Consider the following 12,505-nt stretch of genomic DNA (forward strand, 5'->3'; position numbering starts at 1 on the left):
CTCCGGGTGCTCCGGTTTCCTTCCACAGTCTGAAAGACGTGCTGGTTAGGGTGCATTGGCCATGCTTAAATTCTCCCTCAGTGTAACCCAAACAGGCGCCGGAGTGTGGCGACTAGGGGATTTTTACAGTAACTTCACTGCAGTGTTAATGTAAGCCGACTTGTGACACTAATAAATAAACGTAAAAGCTTAGGGAATCAGAATTTTCCAATGGGGCTGGCGGGAAGCAAATTATCAGAACGACTGCTTTCCAGGTGATCAAACCTCCCTTCAGAAATCTAAAGGTGCTGCCTTTTCCCTTAGCTCTTCTGCATTACCATTGCTGGGATGTTGAGTGTGCCCTCAGGCTAACCTGATATTTCATTGCTATCTGTGTAGTGAACTCTGAGTTGTCAGCCTTTGTGGTGAGGGTTGGGGGGGCGGGGGGGGGGGGGGGGGGGCGTTGGGATATTAAATAGGTCGCTTCAGTGGGTCGCGGGAAATGTACTTGCAAATGAGTAAGACCCAGATCCACACAAGTCTCCGCCCAGAATTTCAGTGGTACTTGTTGCAAGTCAGACAGACTCCCAACTTCGTGTCGTCTTTCAAGAAGTCTTGACAGCCACAGCCGGAGGGGTAGCAGCAGTTGGTTACATTTACATGTCTGCAGTGCCTGCTAACAGACTGTAGCAACACTCCTGCTCAGAAGGGCTTTATCCATTGAAAAACTGAAACTTTTGTACCAGTGAACGTGCGATGAAAGGTAAATAGTGAACGCTAACGCATCTGCCTCTCTCTCAACCCTCTCGATTCATGTATTCACAAGAGATCTATTTTAATTCCAAAGTTTATTTCGCGTATCTGTGCTTTCTTCCTCGCAGCTACCAGGATTATCTTACTTCTGGCCCCGTTCTGTTTCCTGAAGGTGGCAGATACCACAGCCAGTAAGTGTGTGTGCGTTTTTAAAAATATATATCTATCAGTCATGTGTTGTCTTTCACCAAACAAACGGGGCTAGTCTGGTAAGCTGGGGCTTCTGGAATCAGCTGCTGTATTGAGGGACCCGTGGGAACTTTTGTGCAATAGCTTCTGTTATTAAAAAATGTTTTCTAACTTTTGGCCGGCACGGTGGCACAGTGGTTAGCACTACTGTCTCACAGCCCCAGGATCCAGGGTTCGATTCCTGGCTTAGGTCAATGTCTGTGTGGAGTCTGCATGTTCTCCCTGTGTTTCCTCTGGGTGGACGGTTTCCTCCAGCAGTCCGAAAGATGTGCTGGTTAGGTGCATTGGCCATGCCAAATTCTCCCTCAGTGTACCCGAACAGGCGCCAGAGTGTGGCGACTAGGGGATTTTCACAGTAACTTCATTGCAGTGTTAATGTAAGCCTACTTGTGACTAATGAATAAACTTTAATATTCTCAGAGATCTGGATCAGGAGCGCGGCTAGAGGTGAATTGAATCTGAGGGAGTAAGTTTGCCACAATAGGCAAAGTTCTCTGTTTCTTTGCTTCTATTTTCCTCTATTTAGGGATTGCTGCAGTCAATTGCGACTGACATTTTATTTATAAAACACTTTAAATATTAAAAATGTTTTTGCATGTAGTTGTCGATGTGGTATTGCTGAGTGTCAGGTCATGTGGTGTTCCCAGATCTTCCATGTTAGAGAACATCCTCAGGGAGGAATCGCGCCCCTCGCCAAAGTTTGCGCCCTGAAGGATAGTTACTTTTCCAGGGCTGTTCGAGTTACCCACCCAGACATCAACACTGACCCACACTGGCTCCTGGTTTAGCAGCAGATTTTAACATTTTCATTAGAAATTTCCTCCGGGTGCTCTGGTTTCCTCCCATAGTTCAAAGATGGCAAATGTGGTTCCTCTGTTTAAGAAAGGGAATAGAAATGATCCTGGTAATTATAGGCCGGTTCGTCTTACTTCGGTGGTCGGTAAGTTGATGGAAAAGGTCCTTAGGGATAGGATTTACGACCATTTAGAAAGATGCAGCTTAATCCGGGATAGTCAGCACGGATTTGTGAAGGGCAAGTCTTGCCTCACAAATTTGATAGAACTTTTTGAGGAGGTAACTAAGTGTGTAGATGAAGGTAATGCAGTTGATGTCATATACATGGATTTTAGTAAGGCGTTTGATAAAGTCCCCCACGGTCGGCTTATGAAGAAAGTAAGGATGTGTGGGATAGAGGGAAGTTTGGCCGATTGGATAGGTAACTGGCTATCTAACAGAATAAGAAGTCTCACAACACCAGGTTAAAGTCCAACAGGTTTATTTGGTAGCAAATACCATAAGCTTTCGGAGCACAGCTCCTTCATCAGATGGAGTGGTCTCTGTTCTCCAACAGTGCACAGACACAGAAATCAAGTTACAGAATACTAATTAGAATGCAAATCTCGACAGCCATGGCTGTAGAGATTTGCATTCTAATTAGTATTCTGTAACTTGAACAGATATCCACTCCATCTGACGAAGGAGCTGTGCTCCGAAAGCTTATGGTATTTGCTACCAAATAAACCTGTTGGACTTTAACTTGGTGTTGTGAGACTTCTTACTGTGCTTACCCCAGTCCAACGCCGGCATCTCCACATCATATCTAACAGAAGACAGAGGGTGGTGGTGGATGGAAAATTTTCGGACTGGAAACCAGTTACCAGCGGAGTACCACAGGGATCAGTGCTTGGTCCTCTGCTCTTTGTAATTTTTATAAATGACTTGGAGGAGGGGGCTGAAGGGTGGATCAGTAAATTTGCTGATGACACCAAGATTGGTGGAGTAGTGAATGAGGTGGAGGGCTGTTGTAGGCTGCAAAGAGATATAGATAGGATGCAGAGCTGGGCTGAAAAATGGCAAATGGAGTTTAACCCTGACAAATGCGAGGTGATTCATTTTGGTAGGACAAATTTAAATGTGGATTACAGGGTCAAAGGTAGGGTTCTGAAGAATGTGGAGGAACAGAGAGATCTTGGGGTTCATATCCATAGATCTCTGAAGGTTGCCACTCAAGTGGATAGAGCCGTGAAGAAGGCCTAGAGTGTGTTGGCGTTCATTAACAGGGGGTTTGAGTTTAAGAGCCGTGGGGTTATGCTGCAACTGTACAGGACCTTGGTGAGACCACATTTGGAATATTGTGCGCAGTTCTGGTCACCTCACTATAAGAAGGATGTGGAGACACTGGAAAGAGTGCAAAGGAGATTTACCAGGATGCTGCCTGGTTTGGAGGGTAGGTCTTATGAGGAAAGGTTGCGGGAACTTGGGCTTTTCTCTTTGGAGCGGAGGAGGTTGAGAGGAGACTTGATAGAGGTTTATAAGATGATGAGGGGGATAGATAGAGTGAACGTTCAAAGACTATTTCCTCGGGTGAATGGAGCGGTAACTAGGGGGCATAACTATAAGGTTCATGGTGGGAGATATAGGAAGGATGTCTGAGGTAGGTTCTTTACTCAGAGAGTGGTTGGGGTGTGGAATGGACTGCCTGCAGGGATAGTGGAGTCAGAAACTTTAGGAACATTTAAGAAGCTATTGGATAGGCACATGGAGTACTTCGGGATGATAGGGAGGAAATAGCTTGATCTGGGTTTCAGACAAAGCTCGGCACAGCATCGTGGGCCGAAGGGCCTGTTCTGTGCTGTACTGTTCTATGTTCTATGTTCTGTGCGGGTTAGGTGGACTGGCCATGCTAAATTGCCCCTTCGTGTCAGGGGGGCTGGCAAGGTGGGGTTACAGGGATAGGGCCTGGGCGGTGCAGGTTCAATGGGCCGAATGGCCACTTGCTGCACTGTAGAGATTCTATGAGTCTGTGAAATTGACTCTCCTGGACATCTTATCTGCTCCAGTGCCAAATTCTGGGATGATTTATTACCTACAAGGTGCTATATAAATTCAAATTGCTGTCAGATTTCAATGATCTGGAAGCTGTAAAAAACGTAGTTTCAGTGTTATTATTATAACTCTTGGGATTTTATTTTGTGTATGTGTCCGAGACCTTCTGCCTACCTTTTCCATTGTAGAAGTGCCCTTATTGAAGAAGTCGTCTGTTTAACCCTTCGCTCCCATCCCCCCCCCCCCCCCCCCCGGTCCCCATGTGCAACATCACAGAAACCCCCCCCCCCCCCCACACCAGGTCCCCATGTGCAACATCACAGAAAATTGATGGGGAAGGTCTAACCAAGTAGACATAATTCAGTCCCCATCTTAAGGTTATATTATCTTCTTGATCAATTTTCATTCTAAACTTATCGCTTGGTAGAACATTGCTGCTGAATGCTGCTGAAAAGACCATCATGTTGTTGAAGCTTTTCATCTTGCATTCATCAGGAAAAGCGCAAGGGGCGGGATTTTCTGGCCATGCTAGCCCCGAAACCGGAAAATCCACCGCGAGGTCAATGGACCTTTCCATGGTCCGCCACTCACCCGCTCCGATTCCCGCTCCGATTCCCGAACATTCGCCCAAGAATGCCAAATTTCAAACATCACAACAATTCCCATTGCAGGGGAATAGGGTGCTGATTGGCTGGCAAGTGGACTCTGTCTGAGGCGTTGCCATTGGAGAAGGCTTGCTAGAAGTGCCATACGGATTGGTCAGATTCATTCTCTGCAGACAAATGTAGCCATGAAGAGAGATTTGATAGGTTGAGGCTATTTTCCTTGGAACAGAGGAGATTGAGGGGTAACTTGATCGAGGTGCACAAAATTATGAGGGGAAGAGATAGAGTGGACTGGATAAAATTGTTTCCCTTGGTGGAAGATTCTAGAACCAGTGGATGTGGATTCAAGGTAAGTGGCAGTAGGTGCAGAGGGAACGTGAGGAAGACGTTTTTTATGCCAAGGCCGGTGGGTGTCTGGAATTCGCTGCCCGAGTTGGTGGTGGAGGCAGAGACCCTAAACTCTTTTAAAAAGTACCTGGATCTGCACCTTAGGTGCTGTAAGCTACAGGGCTATGGGCCGGGTGCAGGAAGCTGGGATTAGAAAGGGCACGAGGGTGTCCTTGGGCTGGCATGAACAAGATGGGCCGAATGGCCTTCTTCTGTGCCGTGAGGGTGGATAGTCAGAGACTTTTTCTCAGTGTGGAAATGTCAATTATAAGGGGGCACAGGTTCAAGGTGAGAGGGGGAAAGTTTAAGGGAGATGTGCGGGGGAAGCTTTTCATGCAGAGAGCGATGGGTGCCTGGAACGCGCTGCCAGAGGAGATGGTGGAAGCAGGCACACTGGCAACATTTAAGAGGTATCTGGATGGGTACATGAATTGGGAGGGAATAAAGGGGTACAGACTGAGTAAGGGCAGAAGGTTTTTTGTTTTGTTTAGTTAGGGCAACATGATCGGCACAGGCTTGGAGGGCCAAAGGGCCTGTTCCTGTGCTGTATTGTTCTTTGTTCTTTGTACCTTTTCTATGGTTCTGAATGGAATATGTTTAAACCTTGTGGCTGGAATGTTATGGCTATTCATGCTGGCAGGATTTTCCTATCCCGCTGCAGTGAACGGAGACTTGACTGGACGCCAAATTTTCCAACTCCACCGCAGCGGGATCGTGGCGTGAACAGCCAGTAAGATTGCGCCCTGTGGCTTTTCTGAATTACTTAGGAGCTTGGGAAGCCGACAGGTCCCTTTTGCTTTCTCCATGGCAACGCCTTAGCCAATCAGAGTCAATGTCAGTGATGTGAGGTCAATTGTTAATTTTAAATCTAATTTAATAGGCTGTTGCTAACCAATGGTATTAATGGTTCTAATGCAAAGGTGAGTAAATGGTGTTTGGTCTCAGATTAGTCATGATCTCTTTAAATGATGGAACAGGCTCATGGGGGTTCAATGGCCAACTCCTCCTCCGATGTTCCTATGTATTTTTAAATTTCATTTTTAGTTTAAACCTTATTTCAGACATTAGGAAGCTACGTAACTGAACAATCACAAGTTTTCAGGGAAAAAATTGAGTGTTTTTTTGGGAAAAATAATGCAGCATCAACCAGTGATTCGAGTGTGAAGAGTGACAATAGGATCTCGGGCAGGATTTTACAGCCTTGCTCGAGTGAGACCGGAAAGTCCCGCCCAAGGTCAACGGACATTTCCCTTGTCGGCCCCTCATCCGCTCCGATTCCCGTGGCAGACGAGGCGGTAGAGTTCCGGCGTTTATATTTCATACAATACAGGTTTATGTTGACACAAGGGGTGTTGGTGATTGTCCCTTTAAGGGTATTGCCACTTTACCACACAGGCCATGTGACCCTTACTCGGCTGTGTTGCCCTTAAAGGGACAATCATCACAGAGTGAACAATTCAGCTCCATAATATTCCTGCTGGAGCTGGTGCTATGGAAATCTGAGGGCCTAAAATGGTGGACGGATCACTTACAGCACAGCCTGCATGGTGCACCGTGCTTGGAAAGATGCTGGCACGGGTGCCCTATGCATGGGTGCCGTATTTGGAAAGATGCTGGCGTATATGTACCGCGCATGTGCCCACAATCTGTACACTGGGCAGATTGTGACATCAAACAGCCCCTCAGATCAAACTGACGCATGTTCCACAAACTTGGACCAGGCAGGTCAAGTTAATGTTCTCTCCTAATCGCTCATAGCTGAACTTGCATTCAGCTGCACAAGGGAAGGTTTGTGGAAGTTCTGGGTTGTGTTCTTGGACAGGTCTTGGCAACTTGCTAGATTTGGAAGGAAGTGTTACAGTGTCCTGATGGGGTGTTCGGAGGGGTTTTGTGATCTGTACGGAGGAAAGTTGCCACAGTCACGGGGGCCAAAGCTGCCGCACCTCTGGGTCTGCAACATGACAGGAAAACGGAGCTGAGGCAGCAGAGAGGGAGAAGGAAGAGGACTGGCTTCACAAGGTCCCATATCCACGGTGGGGTTTCAGGAAGCACATCTCCTACCTCCACCTGGAGTAATGGCTGAGGTGCCTGCGATTCACCAGCCAGGTGGTTACTGGCCTATGCCACCTCCTTCAACAGGACATAGACAAATACACAAGGGCATGGATGGCACTGCCAGTTGCTGTCAAAAGTCATCGTTGCTCTAAACTTTGATGCAACTGGATTTCTTCCAGGTCCAGCAGGCAAAATGGCCAACGATTGTCAGTTCACCACCCATCACTCCTTCTGAGGTGATGGAAATCTTGTTCCCACTTTAGCATCTTCTCTGTAACCGGAGAGAAGCAGAATGAGTGGAAAGCTGCCTGTCCCAAGGTACAGGATTTCCAATGGTGGGGGGTACCATTGACTGCAGTAATGTGGCTCTGCAGGCCTCGTATGTATTTAATATGATGTATGGGAGTCACAAAGGATTGCAATTCATTAACATACAGTCGGTGTGTGGCTGTGCCCAGGTCATTAGGTTGGTTAATATCCACTATCCTGCCAGCAGCCACCACACTGTCTTCCCAGTCAGCTGTTTCCACCATCTTCAGGCCAGAGGTTGGCTGTTTGGACACAATGGATCTCCCCCATATGTATGGAGAGTGGGGGGGTCTAGGGTCACACGACCTGCAGCTTTCATACCAGACAGGAAGATGAGGATGACTGAGAGGATTTGAGAATGCTAAGCACAGTTTCCCCAGTGGGTGTGGATGATGCAGGATTGCCCCCCCCCCCCCCCCCCGCCGGTTCCGCTGTGCTCCTTGTGTTGGCTTACCCTGTCCTACAGGAGAGAGGGGGGAACATCAGCGAGTGTGTTGCAATGTGTTCTGGTGTTGTGCCTGCCATAGCTGAATAGGCAGAAGCTCTGAGAGGTGGGAGTGAGTCTGCCAACATTGGTGGGCTGTGTCAGGACGAGGAGGAGCATCTGGAGGTTAGGCATGGCTCCCGATGGCCAGGGCCTGCTGCTGGGTGAGTGACTGGGGGCTGTGGTGCTTTGAACACTATGAGGGATTGGTAGCGCAGTGGGAAGATGCACTCACTGAACTTGATCACTTGTGTGAGGTGACTGAACTTCTTCCAGCATTGTTGCCAGGTCCCCAGGACAGAATTGCAGGAATTGGCCTCCTTGGCCACCTGCTCCCATTCCATTCAGGGTCTCCATGGCAACAGGGCATCCTTCATCCTGTAGACCTCTTGGATTAAGGCCCCCCAGCTCATCTAAGAACAGGGGAGTCCTCTCTCTTGCCTGTTGCTGCATTTGGTGTCCTCCTTAACTGCTACTTGGACTGCAGATAGCCAGCAGTTACCTCTGTGTAATCAGTGCAATTCCCCTTTAAGAAGGACAGACAGCCTTTTAAAAGGTACAGGCTATTGGAGACATGTCCTAGCCACACACACAGTCAGCCACCTCATTGAGTGTTCAATTAGCCAGTCAGTAGCTGAATGGTGTCAACATTCAAATGAGGATGCAGCATGATGTGGCATTCTCCCTGAGACTGCAGGTGGGCTCATTGTGAATTATGACTCGAACACCCAAAAACTAGGAGCAATCTGACTTTTTGGTCAAGATGTTTAAAAAGATATAGATACATTTTTAAGATCTGGTCGCTTTGTTTTTCATTGAAGATATATCCAGTTGCTGTTACATAGAAACATAGAAAAACTATAGCACAAACAGGCCCTTCGGCCCACAAGTTGTGCCGAACACATCCCTACCTTCTAGACCTACCTATATCTCTCCATCCTATTAAGCTCCAGGTACTCATCCAGGAGACTCTTAAAAGACCCTATTGAGTTCGCCTCCACCACCACTGACGGCAGCCAATTCCACTCTCCCACCACCCTCTGTGTGAAAAACGTACCCCTAGCATCTCCCCTGTACCTGCCCCCCAGCACCTTAAACCTGTGTCCTCTCGTAGCAGACATTTCCACCCTTGGAAAAAGCCTCTGAGAGTCCACCCGATCTATGCCTCTCAACATCTTATACTCCTCTATTAGGTCTCCCCTCATCCTTCGTCTCTCCAAGGAGGAAAGACCGAGCTCCCTCAGCCTATCCTCATAAGGCATGCCACTCAATCCAGGCAACATCCTTGTAAATCTCTTCTGCACCCTTTCAATCTTTTCCACATCCTTCCTATAGTGAGGCGACCAGAACTGAGCACAGTGAGGAAACCAGAACTAGGTAACTGTTGTTACCTAGATTTAAAAAAAATAATCAGCATTGGTTCCTGAGAAAGGGGATATCAGTATAAAGAATTAATGATCATATAATGTTTCTTTTTATTCATTAATAGGATGTGGGTGTCACTGGCTAGGCCAGGATTCAGCGTCCATCCTAATTCAGCATGTACACTACGCTATAGTTAAGAAAGCCTACCAACACCTCTACCTTCTCAGGATGCTAAGGAAATTCGGCATGTCCACTACTCACCAGTTTTTACAGATGCTCCATAGAAAACATCCTTTCCAGCTGTATCACAGCTTGGTATGGCTCCAGCTCTGACCAAGACTGCAATGGTGGCTCAGTGGTCAGCACTGCTGCCTCACAGCACCAGGGACCCGGGTTCGATTCCCAGCCTCGGGTCACTGTCTGTGTGGAGTTTGTACATTCTCCCCGTGTCTGTGTGGGTTTCCTTCGGGTGCCCCGGTTTCCCCCAAAGTCCGAAAGACAGCCATGCGGCATATCCGGAGATGTACCAAGACATGCTGTTTAGGTGTATTGGTTATACTAAGTCCTTCCTCAGTGTACCTGAACAGGCACCGGGGTGTGGTGACTGGGGGATTTTCACAGTAACTTCATTGCAGTGTTAATGTAAGCCTACTTGTGACTAATAAATAAACTTTAAGAAACTACAAAGGGTTGTGAACGAAGCCCAGTCCATCACACAGCCTCCCATCCATTGACTCTGTCTACACTTCCCACTGCCTTGGGAAAGTGGCCAGCATAATTAAGGACTCCACACACCCCGGACATTCTCTCTTCCACCTTTTTCTGTCAGGAAAAAGATACAAAAATCTGAAAATGCCTACCAACCAGGTCAAGTACAGCTTCTTCCCTGCTGCCATCAGACTTTTTAATAGACCTACCTTATATTAAGTTGATCTTTCTCTTCACCCTATTGGCAGGTGCAACACTGTGGGGATGATTCTCCTCAAAAAATTGTAAGTGTCGAATTCATATGAAAACTGGAGTAATTCATGCTGGTTTTTCCAGTGGGAGTTCAGAGAAGAATCTCCCATACTTTGTGCATTGCAGAGTGCACTAACGTGAATCACGTAAAAAATCAGGGGGCAGGAGCTAATCCCGCTCAGGAGGCCGGCAGCATAGCGCTGAGCGGGCCATCGCACATGCGCCAATCTGTCAATGCTGAGATCGGCGCATGCGCAGTGGCCCCTGTCTGCCGGCCTCCTGATAGCTGGCCAGCTCATGGCCACCAGCTGCCATGGAAACGGCCTGAAGTAAGGCAACCAAAGTATTTTCATATTGACGTGTACCACAACCTCAATCCTGACAGTGGAGGGATAGGTACTGTATTTCCTCTCACTTATATAAACTTGAAACTGTCGCTGGGTCAAAATGCCTCCCTAACAGCACTGTGGGTGTACTTAGACCACATGGGACTGCAGCGGTTCAAGAAGGCAGCTCACCACCACCTTATCAAGGGCAATTAGGGACGGGATTTGATTGCTGGTGTAGCCAGCAACGCCAATATCCCCGTGAATGAAGTTAAAAAAATGCTTGAAAGATGTTAGTCAAAATGCCAAAGGACATGAATTCTTCCTCAAGCTGCAGTTTTCTTGTCTGGACATGGATTGTATAGCTTTGCAATCTGGCAGATACAAGTTTTGAATCCTGTCAACTGATCTGTCCTTCATTTGCATCAACTAGATGATCTAATGTACAGCTATGAAAACAGCTTTGAGCACATTCATAAATAAATGGCCAGTTGAGGCTTGCCATTTCGGTGCGGATTTTTAAAAATGTGCATTTTTGATATGCTTCATGACTGACTCTGATTAAATTCATCCAGGAAGTAGTGAGAGATTGGCCAGAATTTTCCGATGGCTGGGACCCGCTGTGGGTTTCCCGGTAGTGAGGTGTGGGGGGGGTTGCAGAGAACGGGAAACCCCGTTAACAATGACAGGATCAGAAGATTACACCGCCAGCCAATGGTGGGATGACTCCGCCATCGTGAAACATGCCATGGGAGGGGAGGGCGGGGGCATGGAAAATCCCATTTCTATCCTGAGCAAAGGAGGAGGAACTTTGTATAAGAGACACAGAATCTTAGAAACCCTACAGTCAGAAGGAGGCCATCCGGCCCATCGGGTCTGCACCGACAACAATCCCACCAGGCCCAATCCCCACAAATCCATACATTTACCCCGCTAATCGCTCTAACCTACACATCCCAGGACACTAAGGGGCAATTTTAGTGTGGCCAATCAACCTAAGCCGCACATCTTTGGACTACGGGGGGGAAACCGGAGCACCATACTTCTCTCCTTTAGGAGGTGACATTTTATGGTGGACTTGGGTTTGTGTTGTATGTCTCACTGGTGGGAGCTATCCATGTTCATCAATGACTCCCATGTTCAGTGACAGCTCCTGCTGCTGAGGATCCACATGTCACAGTGTGTCTGTGCGTTCTGTGAACACGTGTATGTGTCCATCTGGTTTGCGTGGCTGCTGTGTGGCTGAATTCAGTATCGAAACAGCGGGTGGGGGTAGGAGGGGGGAATGGAGGGGTACTCAGTTCCAAAACTTTCTGATAGGATGTGGGACTTCCAGTGTGAGATTTTGTATCGTACTAAAAACACGCTTCCCCCTTCTTCGAAGAGGACATTCTGAAACCTCTGTCAGAGGCGGTGTGATGGGGTAGAGTTTTCACTTAGTCAATTCTGGAGAAAATCGTACCACCTTTTTCCCCCTCCTGAGTTTATGCTCAAACCTAATGCCGAACATAAAACTCAGTAAGAAGTCTCACAACACCAGGTTAAAGTCCAACAGGTTTATTTGGTAGCAAATATCATAAGCTTTCGGCGCGCTGCCCCTTCGTTAGATCTGACGAAGGGGCAGCGCTCCGAAAGCTTATGGTATTTGCTACCAAATAAACCTGTTGGACTTTAACCTGGTGTTGTGAGACTTCTTACTGCGCTTACCCCAGTCCAACGCCGGCATCTCCACATCATGACGAACATAAAACTACCAGGAACCACAGCACAGAGGGTGGTGGGGGCCTGGAATGCGCTGCCAAGTAGGGTGGTGGAGGCAGGCACGCTGACATCGTTTAAGACTTACCTGGATAGTCACATGAGCAGCCTGGGAATGGAGGGATACAAACGATTGGTCTAGTTGGACCAAGGAGCGGCACAGGCTTGGAGGGCCGAAGGGCCTGTTTCAAGAACAAAGAACAAAGAACAAAGAACAATACAGCACAGGAACAGGCCCTTCGGCCCTCCAAGCCCGCGCCGCTCCCCGGTCCAGGATTGAATCCTGAATCCAGGATCCCCGCCCAATTTACCAGCCTATCTACATACCAATATCCTATCCACCGAGCTGTCCCTCACAGCTACGATGCTTTGTTCATTACAACCTATTAACTCACCTCCACCCCCCCATTCCAGACCATGTGATCTCCAGGGAGAGGCGAAAACCCAGA

General features: G+C 47.8%; 1 protein-coding gene across 2 annotated transcripts in view; it reads left to right on the forward strand.

Annotated features, from left to right (window-relative positions):
• The first annotated feature begins 526 nt into the window (after nt 1-526).
• Nucleotides 527-12,505, forward strand: part of LOC144502519 (prostaglandin G/H synthase 1-like) — a 106,124-nt gene continuing 94,145 nt past the window's right edge. Inside the window, exons 1-2 of one of the 2 annotated variants that reach the window (XM_078226573.1) lie at nt 527-742; nt 861-923. In XM_078226573.1, coding sequence (XP_078082699.1) covers nt 736-742; nt 861-923 — 70 coding nt within the window. In that variant the 5' untranslated portion in view covers nt 527-735. The remainder of the gene's footprint in view (nt 743-860; nt 924-12,505) is intronic. The other variant, XM_078226574.1, reaches the window with a different exon arrangement.

The sequence above is a fragment of the Mustelus asterias genome, chromosome 13 (genome assembly GCF_964213995.1).
Source record: "Mustelus asterias chromosome 13, sMusAst1.hap1.1, whole genome shotgun sequence".
In the NCBI taxonomy this organism is placed as follows: Eukaryota; Metazoa; Chordata; class Chondrichthyes; order Carcharhiniformes; family Triakidae; genus Mustelus; species Mustelus asterias.